Consider the following 15,762-nt stretch of genomic DNA (forward strand, 5'->3'; position numbering starts at 1 on the left):
GCGTCACTGTGTCCAATCTCGAACATTATCTGGTGTTGGGGAATGAATTTAAATGAGAGCGATTTTTTAGCGTATGGCCGAGAAAAACCAAACTGAGACCCCAATGCAGGATGTGGGGATATTATATCAATGTGCAATACATTCCATTTAAGGAATTCTTCTGTGATCTTCATTTTATTGGGAAAAACAAGAATTGTGTTGACTTCCAAGTCTTCATTCAGAGCCTAAAGTTTATCCGGCCGTGTGTAGTTGATTCTTTAAATCATACAACAGGAAGAACTGGGTTATTTCCTTTGGTCTATGTTTATATTTGTCCGACCTCTGTAGTGTCACAGGGCCAAACTGTAGTAAAGCCCGGGGCAGCGTTCGCTGGTCATTGTGTCCTCCCTGCTGTCACGGGGCCCTGCAGGGGGTCATAAGGAGTGGGGGGCCTTAGGGAGCGTGCTAGGAGATTAGGTGACAGCTGAGCCCCCAGGAGATGTCACAACCATCACAAGAACGGAGGCTTAATTAGTAAAGGGCACAGAGCAGTGGCGTGTGGTTGATTCCTTTGGATGAAAGGATTGTGGGGAATATTCCATTGTTTTTGCTGGATTTCAGTGAGAGAAAAGAAAGTACTAATGAACCTCATTCATGTTGTTTCTTTGCGCTGCAGAGACAAGGATCTGGAGCGGCTGCTGGCAACAACAAGACATCTGGAGAACAAGGTACGTTTTTTTGTTTTTTTTAAGTAAATACTGGGAAAAACAATTACATATACAAAAAAATCAGCTCATATCTGCAGAAAAACATCTCATCAGTCTCTAAATTTACTTTTTACCTGGATAAAAACACCTGGGCAACGTGCGGCGTGCTTTTGGAGACGGGATGGGGGACGGCGGATGATTGGCGTGCAGACGGGACGCGAGCGAGGGAGGGGAAGTAGGCCACAGTTTACAGAACATGTGGCCGCATGTACGCAGGAGGAGCTTTTACAACTGGGCCGGAAGGACGGCTTCTAACGCACACACACACACACACACACACACACACACACACACACACACACACACACACACACACACACACACACACACACACACACACACACACACACACACACACACACACACACACACACACACACACATCCTCTGGGATTTTTTCCGTCCGTCTTGAAACAAAAAACAAACAAACAAGAAGAATTAGCAAGTCCACTGCCACACTTTACATCCGACCGACTCAGCGGGGGTTAAATAATTCAGACAAAAGCCCGGTTCCGTCCGCTGGGGAAATAAAGATCCGCCTCGTGCGCCGCCTGCCTCACAAATCATGTTTATTGTGGAGCATTCTGTCATTAAAGCGTCACGGCGAAGCAAATAAAGGCTTCAGCGTGAGAAACGGATGCGTCCCCCTGCTTTCACCTCCACTAAATCACGCCCGTGATTTGCTGACTCAGCGCCACTTCAGTTTGAGGATGAGCCATTTGGATCTGATAAGACAGTGTGCTGTGTGATTTATTCAGCAAATGAATAAATAATGTGTTTATGGAAAATAAATGGCTACTGGTGTATTTCAGTTTGTCTAAAGACCAGAAATCTAATCTAACATAAAAAAAGATGTTTTGTAATCATTATTTTATTGACTTGAAGGTCAACTCGGTACTTTTTAAATTCTGCCCGTTGTGGAGTCAACGATGCAAACATCACAACAGTCAAGTAGACGTTACAAGTGGCCTAAACAGGCCCCTCAAGAATATATACGTAACATAGAATAATGTCTAACCTCATTGTGCATCTGTAATAGTAAGACAAACATTCTTAGTATATGCAGTGAAACTGAGATGTGTGTCTGTAACACACAGAAAGCTGCCTGGACAGATCAAAAAGAGTCGAGCTGCGGATGATAATTCTTCCTTTCCTTTAGGATTCAGGTCCACCTTTTTCTATTCACTTAATAAAACGAGTGGGAGGTGCACACACACACACACACACACAGACACACAAAGCTTTCTTTCGTTGTTTGACCTTGACAATTAATTTGATGCCTGGAAAAACTGCTTTCCCAGCGCGTCTGAAGTGTGCCTCTCGATGTGGAGAGAGTCTGGGGAGGGAGGGGAGGGGGGGCAGGGGGGGGGGGGGGGGGGGGATCTTGCAGTGGTCCATTGACTCTCGCCCACCTCTCTCCGGCTCGAGGACAGACGCACAGAGATGTGTTCGTTCCCACTGGAGCACGTGGTGAACTACAGCGTGCAGATAACGGCGCTCAGAGGGAAGCTGGAAGTCTGTACGCGTAAAGATAGGAAAGGAAGCGGCAGCAGGCTTATCAAACCGTCATGATACTTTATTGTTTTTGATGATTTCGGAAGCGTAAATCCAATCAGCAGGAGTAAACACCACGAAGCCTCGTCTCATTGGGGAAAGCTACAAAAGTCACAAAGTTTACTCAAGTGTTTTACAGAAAATGAGTTTTAACCACATACCTCGTTTCAGGTATCCAAACAAAATCCAATTAAAAAACAAACAAACATCAACTTCAAGACGGGGGAAAGGGAAGTGGCATTATTTATTTATTAGTTATTTGAGAACAAAAGGAAAATAAAATAAATTGCACATAACCCAACTGTACTTTGATTCAAACCTCTTCAGCGACTAAAACGCTCCTCCGTGACATCGGTCCGACCCTGTTGGACCATGTGTTGCGCTCCGAATGGCCCGCTGACCTTTGACACCAAGCACCACACACAGACAGTCCAGGGGAATTGTCCCCCCCCCCCCCCCCCCCTTGTTTCAGAACGCCACGCGAGTGATTTCGAATGGGCTCAACTTAGAGATCAAAGTCATCCTTTTATAATTAGCTTGCAACGAGCTCTCAAATGTGAAGGTGACCCCGTTCCGACGCACCTTTTAATTAGCTTCACTGTATTCAATCAAAGCCGCGTGGAGTTTGTCTTATTATGCTGGAAAAGAGCTGAACGCATTCCCTCTGCAGGTCTTTGAACATCCCACGTGGCTTCCTTTTTTCTTTCATTGTGCGACCAGCAGTCGAAATAAAATAAATAAAAGTGGACAAAAAAAAAAACAGGGCTCACGGCACCAATCAATACACAAGCGGCCCTTGGTGTGTGTGTGTGTGTGTGTGTGTCTCTCTCGCTTCGCCGCCCCGCAGGTGTTTCAGGGCCTGAGGGGCCGCTCGTGTTTTCCTTTTATTTTCACACACTGCTGGCAGGTACAGATACAGTCACACACACACACACACACACATACACACTCCTACAGCACACAGACACACAACCCCGATGCTCTTTTTTTCCTGACGTCTCTGTATTCAAACCTTGCGAGTCTTAATCGTGACGTGTTGGAGTGGCATCACGTGTAGCATAAAAGTAATGTGTGAATAAATTAAAAAACTGAAGATTAATTGTTAATTGCTCAGTAAATTAAATGTCAAAAAGGACAAATTCTCATCTACGGAAAACAAATCAAGGTTTTAGAAATAGAATAAATAAATCAGTTATTTAATTACCTTTGAGCAGCTGTAACCAACAAATGTTGAACTTAAATAACCAAGGTGGTTACACAACAAATTCATTAATGACTTTCTTGATATAATTGCTTTCTTGAAAAAAAGAGCCGGAGCCCAGGATACAAACCATTAGCTTGATTAGATTTTTATGGGAGTAAGAATGACTCAAACTTGTTTTAATGGAGCTAAATACGGCGCTGATGTAAATGCTGCCCCTCAGCGAGGCAAGTTCTGAGTGTCAAATGCCTTCATCTCTGCAGTCTTTCAAGCCCTAAAAGATGTCCCAGCATGTAAAAACCTTCAATACGGAATCTGTAAAAAAAAAGAGAATCCGTCTTTGTCTCAAGGTCTGAAAGTCCTCCTTTAATCCCTCTGTGAAATCGATAACTGGGCTTCACAGCAGCTGTTTAAAGACGTTTTGAGAGACAGCCGACCAGGGATGGTCTCATCACGTCACTCCTGAACCACAGATGAAGTGGGTCGACGGTGCAGGAAAGTCACGTCTGGAGAAAGGAAATCCATTGAGCCTCAAACCTGGAAAGCTTGTAGGCTTCTATCCCAGCAGTCGCCGCACACATGAATACACGCGTTCTCCTCCTCCTCCTCCTCCTCCTCCTCCTCCTCCTCCTCCTCCTCCTCCTCCTCCTCCTGAAGACGATGCAGACTGGCACCCTGACAGCAGATATGACACTGCCATTAGGTGAGGACAGGGACGCACAGAGTGCTGCCAGAGGTAATAGGTTTGTAATCCGTTGTGTGTGTGTGTGTGTTTGTGTGTGTGTGTGTGTGTGAGGAGATGAATCCTCAAACCGAGGAGGGTGATCCGTCATTGTCACATTCGGCCACTGCCTCTTGTCTTGGATTTGATGAATATCTTCCCTCAGGGCTCGGAGCCTTTTATTGTCGTGATCCTCTGAGCTGAACTGTTAAACTGGACTTGATCAGTGAAGGAAAGCCATCAGTAATTAAAGGAATCCCCCCCCCCCCCCCTCAAAAGTTATCCAAATGACTGTTGAAAAACAACAGTTCCTTTATGTGTTTTGCCTCCAGCCCCAAAGCAACACTTCTCATTAGCACTGATACGCCGAGGCCAACATCTTCTAATTCACCTTCCAGCTCCACCGGCTGTGTTCGTCTTCTTCTTCTTCTTCTTCTTCCTCCTCTTCCTCCTTCTTTTTAAATGTAGCTTGCATTGCACAGATTACGGCGGACAGTGCAGCTCGATAGCGAACGCTGCCCGCGGGAAACTCAATATCAATTAACGGGGGGGGGGGGGGGGGTGCAGCAGTTAGTGCTTCCTCCTCTGGCAGCGGGGGGGGCGGGGGGGGGGCGGGGGAAGCGCGGCAGCTCGGCCCCGAGGGAACCCGAGGATTAGCTGCACAGTGGCCCCTCCGCTCTGCCGCTGGTTCTCCTCTCTCATGTGTGTTTATCTGCAGATGGCTCTGCTGATCAGACTCAAGCAGGTCAATCCTTTCCGGGAGGAGGGGGGGTGGAGGGAGGGGGGGGGGGGGGGGTGCAAGGCACAGACAATAAGTAGCTTCGCTGCGTAGAGACACAATTAGTTTAGATGAAAAGGTTAAAAATGGTGATTAGCTTTCTTCTTGTTTTGAATGTCTGACGTCATCCGTAAATGATGTTGTGACCTTTGGATGACCTTCAGCTCCGTCGTTCCTTTTAGCAGCAAAAGATGGATACCATGAAGACTGCGGCTGATTGCTATTTGCTCAAGTGACGTAACGTGATCTCAGAGTGTCCGGGAAGAGAGATTAAAGCTACATTTCCTTTGAAAAGACCACCTCGCCGTGAGCAGACCTGATGGGGCTCTGTCCAACTACTTTATTGACCAGAAGATTAAAACCCTTTTTTTGTTTTTTTGTTGTTTTCCCCGGGATTAAAGTTGTGTCTTCTTGGTCGGTGTTGGGGAGGAATAAAGAACCGGAGATCAAATCATGCTCAGGCCTTCAACCACGGAGACAACTGCTGTCATGGGGACTCTGTCTTCTCCTCTAGTGGAATAAGGGGGAGGGAGGAGGGGGGGGGGGGTTATGAGCGCTGGTTTATTGGGAAAAGTATTAATGTCAAAAGGCGGTTTTCATTCGTTTTCTTAGTGATGAGAGTGAGAAAATGTTTTAAACCTCAATATTTCTTACATAATAGTATTATAATATATATTATAATATTCTTGTATTTAGGATTTGGGACGTAAACATCGGCGTCTAATTTCCAACCGGCTGCCAGCAGTGTTTGTAGAGCACAAACACACTAAACATAGACTGCATCGACTATTTAGTGTCCATCCAGAGAACATTCAATATCTGGATTGCTGTGCTGTGATTGGACGATGCTTGTCGAGGGAGGGGAAGAGGGGAGGAGGGGAGAGGGGGGGGGGGGGTGGTACATGACCACGGGCACTTTTCAATGAGTGACACCGTTTTGTCGTCCTTTTCAGACGCGTCCAAGACGGACGTCCCGGAGGACTTTGACATCGACATGGAGAACCCGGAGACCGAGAAGGCGGCTGTCGCCATCCAGTCCCAGTTCAGGAAGTTCCAGAAGAAGAAGCGCGTTGAGAAGTCCTAGTGAGCGCCACGGCGCCCTGCCACTGTGTGTCCGTTGGGGGAGTGGGGAGGGGGGGGGGGGGGTTAAGGGTGGACGAGGCGGCGCAGTGACCACAGTGTGACATTTGCATGTAAACAAATTCATACCTGTTGGGACTCCAGGGGGGTCGTGACGGGGTCGGGGAGGGGATGGGAGGGTGGGGGGGGGGGGGGAGAATGCAACAGCCTGTTTATCATATAACACGTCTGTGAATTTTCATTACCCTATTATTATAATTACTATAATTTATGACTTGACTGCTGTATCAATAAATGAGTAACAAACAGTTAGAGAGAAAACGTGCTTTCTGTCATTCATCATGAAGTCTAGCTGGTGTTTGTGTTAGAATATGTTTTTGTACTCATCCCAGCCTCAATAGTTACACTTGAAACCTCTGACCGAAAGCCTCAGGACGACGTTCCCCAAAAAAGACGCGCGTAGCGATGGCGCTAATGCTAGCTTTTAGGGAACCTGGCCCACAGCTTTCTATTCGGAGCAAAATATTTCACCCTGAGGCGTTTTTTTCTTACCCGCATGGTACTATCAAAGTGTGTATCAATGTACATTGAATAAATAAAAAAAAATATGTCTTGAACTCTTTGTATTCTTTGTGAATTCAAGAACACCTCGAGCTACGTGGCCCCCGCGGCGGTTCTCACATGGGGGTTAAATGAATTTAAAATGAGCATCCATTCAAAAAGAAATAGTTATTTGGATAATAAATAAAAGGTTGAAGCCGCTGCTCCGGTGTACTGGTGTACTGGTGTACTGGTGTATTGCATTGACGTGCTCCCAGTAGCCGCGGGACTTTTGATGACAGACTATGAATAGCATCCTCGTCAGAATGAGCTGGGCCGAGTCTATTCCCTCCTCGGCTTGGTGACCTTCTCCGTGTGGACTGATTCCCACAACACCTGCAGAAATACTCCACGTATATAGCTGAGGATTACAGGCTCACATTTCATTTTTGATGGGAGACGGGTTGAAAAATAACCACCGAATAATTGAGGGAGCATTAGCATTTCATTCATTTCGCTTCCCTTCTGCTCTCTGTAATTAACTGGACGGCCATGATTGTTTCGCTCTGAGGCAGCTGTCAGGAAGAAGCCCGACTCCCTTCAGAGTTTATCACAGAGCGGCAGACCAGCTTCCACCATCACGCGGCATGCTGCTCCGGCACATTGTGTGGCCTCCCTCGTTAAAATGAGAAGGCTTCAGGCCTGGAGGTGCAGTGAAGTGAGCAGCACGGCACGGCGTACGTCGCATGTCGCATTGGAGGCATCACTTTCTGGTTTCCCAAGAGATATTGATTCATATTTTATCAACCATGTAGAAGAATAGAGTTCATGGAATAAATTTAAAATGTCTCAATAACTATGGATGGCACATTTTGTGCTGATCATCGTGGGAATGTGAGACTGTTTGGACAGGTGATCCACTGACGTTTCCTCCACTGCAGCAGGTCCAAACTCATCAACGTCATCCTGATATTTCACAGACATTTTAATGAATCACAACGATGAGCCGAAATGACAATGGCTGAGGTCGATGAAAGCTCCCGCAAAGGGATCTTCCCAAACTCAGAAGACATCCTTCAACCAGGGACTTGTTTACCAATATTTAAGGTTCCCATTTAGTGAGTACCACCCTTACTGGAGACCCAGTTCCAGTTCTTTCACACATGGAGAAACAAAAGATTGACAGTCCTGTGGTGCCTTGTTCCAGCGACTGAGCTGTGATTGGACAACCCTTCCATTTGTCCAGTACTGGTTGGTTAATCGTTTACATGATTAAATACCTGCAAGCCTACTAGCTTTACATGTATGTGCTACTTAAAAACAGATGTTGGCATGGTAACACTGTCTAAGATATAAATACGGTAACCATTACAGCCTTACAGAGCAATAATCGAATCCAAGATTAGTACATTAGTATAGTTCCTATACAAGATACTCATGTGGATTGCTGCTGACTAGATGAGAATTTAAACTGTCAAAGGTTAAGAAAAGTTGCCCTAGTTTTCGGTGCACAAGGCAACGTTACTGAACTGCCTTAAAATCGAGGTCAGTGATGCCTTTGCACCTCGGGGAATGGACCCTCACAGCAGATCAGCTGTGGAGGATTAAACCGCCGTGACAAGTTTCCTTGATATCCACAGCCAGATGGTTTCCAGTGGTTTCTATACAGCCTGTCCACACAACTCATCTTGCTGTAACAATATTCCTGCAATCCCTTCCGAAAAAGAGACAGCACTGTGACCTTTTTATCTCCAGTGAAGGTCATGGTCTGAGGGAAATATTGCTTGTTTGTTTTGTTTTCCACCCGGAGGAATCCTAAAAAAAGGATCCTGCCAGAGGCCCACAGAGAGCGTCTCCCCGAGCTTCTGCTCCTCTCCTCCTTGTGTTTGTGAGCGCGTGCTGATAGAGTTTAGATAACAATATTTAAATATGGAGATTTTCTTCTGATCTTTTTTAGATCAAAGCCGCCCCCTCCTCTGATGTGGAGAAGTGTATTTTGGGGTCGACATGAACTCCGGGCCGTCACCTCTGGGTGCTGGCGGGGTCCCCGGGGTGCACCTGCAAGGCGACCTCGCCTGGAGTCAACTGACGCACTTCATCGTCTGCTTTGGACACAACAGGACGAGACTCACTCACCGCAGAACCGCTTGGGGACGGAAAGGAACCCTTTTAGGGATAATGATATGTTGATAAATGCACCGGAACTGGATCACGATGGAGATTGTGAAACGCACTGCGCGCCATCTGCTCCGCTCCGTAGAAGATGATAATTTCTGCAGGAAAGTGGAATAAATGTTCTGGTGGTGAGCAACATTCAACGTGAGGGCAGAGTCCATGTCTGGTCCCTGGAAATTGTCCTTGTGCACGACAAAGATAAAATTACTGCATTGTGCAGAAATCAATTCCACAGAGTGGAAATCTTCCCCCCCCCCCCCCCCCCCCCCCTCTTTTTCATGACGTTTTCATGATTGGTTCACGCGACATGCGCTTGAACATATTTCCTTGATGATAATGAACTACTATGCTGAAACCTTCCATCTCCGTGGGTTACTTTGTTTGTTTACGCTGTAAACCCGGTGGTCCCCGCAGACGGCGAGACGGATGATTCTGCCAGGTCGGATTCATTAAATTCACATTTAGCCGTCAGTGGCCTGTCACACCAACAGCAACGGGAAGTTGATCTCATCAGTGTTTGCCTGCAAGCACCATCTGAGAGATTTCCCTGTCAAAAATAACAGCCTACAAATGAGGGGAATCAGACAAAAGACTGAAGACTTCTTCGTGCACAAAAAAGTGCAAATGCTTTCAAAAACTATTTGAGTGGATCGGCGCCTGCAGCCACTCAATCGCTCCTCTCTGCACGGTTTGGATTTCTTTGCGGAAAGCGTTGCATCTCGTGCAGTAAAGTTGCAGGAAATGAAGTGTCGATGGATTTAATCGAAACCTCATTTCAAGCAAAAAGGCTGCAGTCACTCCAGAGGCCGATCAGAACTTCACATTTGTATCCGAGTATCCAAGTTTTCACGCGATTCGCATCTTGGTGCCGTTCTTCTCTCCTCTGTCTGCTGTAACATCTTTAAAACAGTCTTAAACCCTGCAAGTTTTGCCCCAGAAATAGATCCCTACACGCAGTCAGCTAATCCAACAGCTAATCCATGTTGTGTCTTTGCTTTCAGTTCAACTTAAGAGAAAAAGAGAAAAAAAGGTATGAAATTATTCATGTGAAAATATGTTTATTCACAAAGTTGGCGGAGCATAAAGCCAGCGTCTTCTAATTATCTTTTTAACATCGCTGTTGTAAGTGAGCTGGAGTTGCTCTATTGAGAGCAGAGAGCATCCGTGCTACCATCAGAGCGCAGTGAGCCATGGGAAACACACAAAGTATAAAAAAACATCAAAAATGCAACGTGCAGAAGACTTGGCTTCCATGGCTGTGGCTCACATTAGTCGTAAGTCTTACCATATTGTTATATGGGGGGGGGGGGGGGTGGCCTCATCTCAAATGAGGTAGCACAGTTCGGCGTGGTGATGACAGAGAAGGTCATAAACCCGAGTGACTACATTAAGAAGGACATCTACGCTAGAATGATCCAAACAATAATGCTTAAAGCGGCTCGCGGCGTTTGGGCCTCTTTTTGTTTTAATAACAAAAAGTTACTTAGGTTCGATTCGATTTAATTACTTGTGCAGTGTGATTAGAGAACGCTAGGATGAACTAAATCAATATTACGGTAATCAAGTGATGTGTAAAAACCCTTTGGCGCTGATTAATATGCCCATTTTTAATCACCCAACAAATGAGCACGTATCTTGTGGTTTACTTTCCGTGATTGTCTGCAGATGTTTTATCTTTCTACAACAAACCAACGCAGGGAGCTGAAAGGCGGGTCGACTCATCTCACCTGACATCGGGGGGGGGGGGGGGGGGGGGGGGAGCTTTATAACAACAGCGATGAATGCATCCCACCAGGCGTAAGCTGTCCTTGTTAATGATTTTGTTTCTCTGACCATCAATTTTAAACGAATGTTCTGCAACCGCAATTAAATGGCGAGCACTGAAGGCTGTGCATCAGCAATAAATCCACCACCTTCCTCCATGGGGACAGGATGCGTGCTCCCTGCTGGGGACAAAAACCAGAACCGCATGGGAAACAAGTTTCCCGTTAGAAACCACGTGAGCTCCTCAAGTCCTTCACCGAGGACAAGGACAGACGGGGGAAGGAGGATCAACAGAGCGATCCAAGACCGAGGAGAGGACCTGGAGGTCAAGGCGGGGTGGAGAAGGAGAGTCTCTGAACTACCCAACGTGTCTCTTGACGACCCTTCGGGCCGCTCATTAGGAATCGCGGTTAGCAGGACGCCGGTCGAGTTCCCTCGGGCTGAAGAACCCGGCTCCCAGGGCAGGGCCCCCCCCCCCCCCCCGACAGGGTTCCTGACAGCGTCGCCGGGACCTCATTTGAAAGATGAAAATTACCATTTGGTTTTTAAAATGTGTTCTTGTATTAAAAGGGTCTGTTTCCGACTGCACAGCCTGAAGCGGATTCTACAATAGAGAGTGTGTAATAATTAAAGATGTTGGGCAAAATGAAAAATAAAAGGGAGAAGTGGTTAGTCAGATATTGGATGAAAGGTTAAATAGGTACCGAGAAGTAATTAGTTTAAATGTTTAGAATACGTGAAAAGTCAAAGTTGTGGATCGTAATTCAACAAGTTAGAGAACATATTCTTGTTTATAGCAAGGATTGGCCTTGAATATTAAATAAATAGCTTCCATATCATGAGCATTGGTCATCGCTACTTTGATTAACTCACAGAAAGAAAGAAGTTATTCATGAAGCCAGACTTCGACAAACGCCATGAAGGCAGTTTAACAAATGTCCGGACCCAGAAGAACCTGCCGTGACGTCTTCACGTATCGACCACCGTGGCCGTGACAGAAGAGGATAAACGCTTCTTCTTCAAATCCACACCAAACCGACTTAATACTTTGCAATGCCAAATGATATTAACTTATATAAAGGCTTATCATTAGCGGCAGGACATCCACCTTAAAATCCCTTCTCATTTTGAGTGTACGATGGTCGCCGTCGGCGATGGGGCCCTTGAGTTAGAGGCCGACTCTAACTCCACAATTCCACCACCTTATTTGATTTGAAAAAACTGCTATTTCCATTTGTGTGTGGCTGCCGAGCGCCACGGGCGGGAGGTCTGCTAATAGCCTGCAGCCGGGAGGCCAGTCACACGCTAACGTATGAGGGCGACTACACAGTCACAAAGTCTTCTCACTGTGCAGTGATCCATCTTCATTACACTTCCTCACACCAGTGAGGGGAATGCACGGATGTATAAAAAGAAAGTGCAATCGTTGTAATTCGCTCACATTTTCTCTCTCTGAGACCATTTTCTTTGCATCGTTTATAACGACGTATGATTTTATCCTTTGTGCAATCAGCGGGCTCCCGTTCAAACATGCAGCAGATGTCTTTTGTCGTACGGCAACATTTTTCTTTTTTTTTTACCTCGCCCCAACACAAACATTTAGAAAAAGACAAATACTGTGTTTCATTTTCTACGGCGGTGGGCGTTGATTTCCCAAAAGATTGCTGTCGTGCTTTGGTATCTGTTTGCATATTTATGTGCACACACGTGGTGTTCTGCCCTGCGGGATCAGTGTGACAGTAAACCTGATACAGGTTCCCCTGTCAGAGCGGGCACATGAATAATTCAGCGCGTTCAGGGGTGGCGTGTTCCTGCAAAATGGCCGACGCCCAGGAGCAGACCGCCGGGTGGCCCCTTGACGTCTCTCTCCGGGTCGATGCAAATAGTTTTGCTGCCGAATCGTCTTCTTCCATCGCTCAAAGTCCTACGGCTCGCTCCAAACGGACTCAATTTAGTGACTGCACAGCGCCATCTGTTGATGGCTGCGCCAACACCGACCTCTTTGTGCGTCCTGCTGGTGTTTGGACGGACAATTAACCTCCTCCCAAAACCCTCCCTTTGCTGCGGTGCATTTGTGCATGAAAGAACCTGGTGCAGCTCGGTCACTTGACACCGAAATAAATCAAATAAAACCGCAAAGTCTGATTTTATCGATGACAACTATTGTTACAAATGGTCTAACGATGTTCCAAACTAAATGAATACGGGGATATGTATTGTAAGTTTATAGTACGACTCAAAAGAGGCAGAGAAACTGTGACTACAAGATGATGACATCGCCAATTTAACTGCATATTGTGTTAAGTAATTTGTCATCTATTAACGTCACGAGTAACACGGAGGTGTGACCCTTGTGATGCTGAATCAATGACTTTGTTTAGGTGTAGAATCTCAGGTTTGAAATGCATGGCATTAAGCGGTTTGACTATGATGTCTGAGAGGCTACTAGCTGCCATGTGTGAACACACAAACGGAAACACGCAGCTACAAAAATCATGTTTTGGTGAAACAGAAAGAGAGAAAAAGAGGGAGAAACTGAGTGGGTTTAACAAAAATAAAGCTTATTTCTGTAGAAACAAATGAAATGAATCAAAATGAATCAGTAGAAGTGATGACAAGAATCTGAGGGATCATGACATTATTAACGCAATGGGATTAAATAAAATAAATAAAAAAGATGTATTCTGCAACACAAAGAAATGTTTTTATATGTTCAGGCTTTTCTGTGTTTTTTTTTTTCTTGCGATAAGCTCAAGTTTAACAAGGAAGAGACATTTCTCGCCCAGTTTAAAGGCCTCATTAAAAACACTAAGAAACAACTGATTTATGTTTTTGTGGCACTTCACCAAGTCAATTTGATACCAAACACCTGGCAGATTCCTAGAAACAAATTGGACAGTTAGTTGTGGGTCCTGTATTATGGGATGGTCACTACTGTACTGTTCTGTGAATGAGGTTATTGGGGGAGGGGAGAGGGGGGGTGGGTAGAAGGACCGACATGAATCAGAGCCAGATGTGTGCAAACATGACTAAGGACTTTATTAACCAAATAATTTCCCCCATAATATCCACAAATAAAAGTGATCTCTTTATATATATTCACATTGTATAATTTCATAGTGTGACAAAAATTCTCTTTTTTTTTGGGATATCCAGCCATTCCTATTAATTGTCATTTGATCAGTCGCCATGCAGTCGTCAGAAAGGTTGAAAAACATTACGGTTGGTCAGCATTGGCGGTCGCTCCTCTTCTCCTCCATCGGCTCCTCGTGGTGCTAAAAACTCCCTCGGTTACCCAATCACAGATTTCATCACACTGCAACAATGAAATAAAATAAATTAAGAAAGCAACGTTCTCCGGCAGTCCTCCTCCTCCTCCTCCTCCTCCTCCTCCTCCTCCTCCTCCTCCTCCTCCTCCTCCTCCTCCCTTTCCCTTCTTGTTTTTTTTAAGTTTTATTTTTTTTAGATATTTCTGTTTTTATATAATAATAATAGTAATAATAATAATGACTATAATTGTCCTTAATATAAATTCAATAGTATTTTTTTTCTCTTTCTCAAATTTTAAATACATCATTTTGGCAATCCCCATATGTTTTCACTTTAGAATAAAAGAATACTCAAGTAGAAAATAAAAGCTGTGAGAGAAAGTTCTTCAGAAGAGGAGCGAAGGTTTGACAGAATGAGAAGAGTGAAAACAACAGAAGAGCGAGAGAGGAAAGGAAGAAAAGAAAAGCATCCACTTCAGACGCATGTCGCCAACGTCTCTATGTACAACAATTTCTGTTGTGGTAAACCGTCCGTCCTGTCTCCTGTCTCCCGTCTCCTGTCTCCTGTCTCTTGTCCTCCCTCCGGTCCGGTGGGTGTCCCGGGGTTATACCAGAGTGTAAGACTTGGCATAGGGGTTGTTGCTTTGTTTCAGGTGTCCTCTGGAGTCCAGCAGGGACTCCTGGGAGGTGCTGAGCTTGGCAGCCTGTGCTTGAGCGAGGTCTCCCGAGGAGGGGGCCTCTGCCCGGACCTCCCCCCGGGCCTCCCCCCTCTCCCGGGCATCCCTGTGGGGGAGGGTGGAGGCAGTCCCCGGCTGCCACTGCTGCACCTCCCTGGGTGACGGCACTTCCATGGGGGTGGGCTCCATGGGGGGGGGCCTCTTCAGTGTACGGCTCCTCTGGGGCTCCAGGCAGGTCTGGCCCATGGCTCCTCCTCCTCCACCCACTCCTCTTGTCTCCCCCGTAGCACCAGCTCCACCTGCACCTCCTCCTCCTCCTCCTCCTCCTCCACTGCTGCTGCTGCTGCTGACCCCTCCGCCTCGGGCCGCCAGTGGCACGCCGCGATTCAACAGGAAGTCCATGCGTAGGTAAGGCGGCAAGTGGACCAGCTCTCCTCCTGGGACAAGGAGACAAAGGGGTGACAGTGAAGGCTCAGGTCCATTACACTTGGTCTCCAGGCAGGTAATGGAAATACGTAACGACAGCATTGAGAGACTTCTTTGGCCACTTGGGAGCAACGATGATGTCACCTTATTGGCTTAGGATGATTGGCTGTGATTGGGTTTATGTTCCCAAAGTGAAACAATGAATCCTTTTAGCTCTGTGTTTTCGTCTCCACCGGCACCTGAGGGAAATCTCAGCGTCTTTAACAACTAAATACACCTCCGGGCTCAGCAGCTAATCATTAAGTGTGTAAGATTACACCAAAGCACCAAACACCAAACAATGAGACCAAAGTGTCCGGACGACTGAACTGCAGATTTAGATGACAATTATCCGTTTTCGTCAATACAAGCAACAAATGTAAAATGTACGGGAAGCCACTTGATCAATTTTTGAGAATACATCAAATATTCCTTAGTGCAGATTTGATCTATTAGATAATCAAATTGCAGAATAAATGTGTACATTGTGTACAGTGCACAGTGTGTAGTGCGTGCAGTGTAGTGTGTACAGCGTGTACAGCGTGTAGTGTGAATCCATATTTAACTCACATCCACACTGTTGCATTCGCCCCCCTCGGGTCCTTATGATTGACATTAACATTATTTTAATGTAATACCAATGTTTAACCAACTGTGAATCTATTGGGTTTAATAGTTGCAGGAGATATGTGCAGAGCACAATGTTAAAGGAAGCTGAAAATTACAATATTATCTCTGCTGTCGTTGTCAGGGACGATGCGATGATGAAGTTATTTCTTCTTACCTTGAACA

The 15,762-nt window shown here is 45.9% G+C and overlaps 2 protein-coding genes across 5 annotated transcripts in view; one reads left to right on the forward strand and one right to left on the reverse strand.

Annotated features, from left to right (window-relative positions):
* pcp4b (Purkinje cell protein 4b) overlaps positions 1-6,130 on the forward strand; it is a 30,975-nt gene extending 24,845 nt beyond the window's left edge. The window contains exons 2-3 of the mRNA XM_037472034.2: positions 656-707; positions 5,954-6,130. Of these exons, the coding sequence (XP_037327931.1) occupies positions 656-707; positions 5,954-6,084 (183 nt within the window). The 3' untranslated portion in view covers positions 6,085-6,130. The remainder of the gene's footprint in view (positions 1-655; positions 708-5,953) is intronic.
* A 7,449-nt stretch (positions 6,131-13,579) lies between these two features.
* Positions 13,580-15,762, reverse strand: part of dscamb (Down syndrome cell adhesion molecule b) — an 88,491-nt gene continuing 86,308 nt past the window's right edge. For all 4 annotated transcript variants that reach the window (XM_062561097.1, XM_062561098.1, XM_062561096.1 and 1 more), the window contains exon 33: positions 13,580-14,942. In XM_062561097.1, coding sequence (XP_062417081.1) covers positions 14,434-14,942 — 509 coding nt within the window. In that variant the 3' untranslated portion in view covers positions 13,580-14,433. The remainder of the gene's footprint in view (positions 14,943-15,762) is intronic.

This window comes from Pungitius pungitius, chromosome 3 (genome assembly GCF_949316345.1).
Source record: "Pungitius pungitius chromosome 3, fPunPun2.1, whole genome shotgun sequence".
Lineage (NCBI taxonomy): Eukaryota > Metazoa > Chordata > Actinopteri > Perciformes > Gasterosteidae > Pungitius > Pungitius pungitius.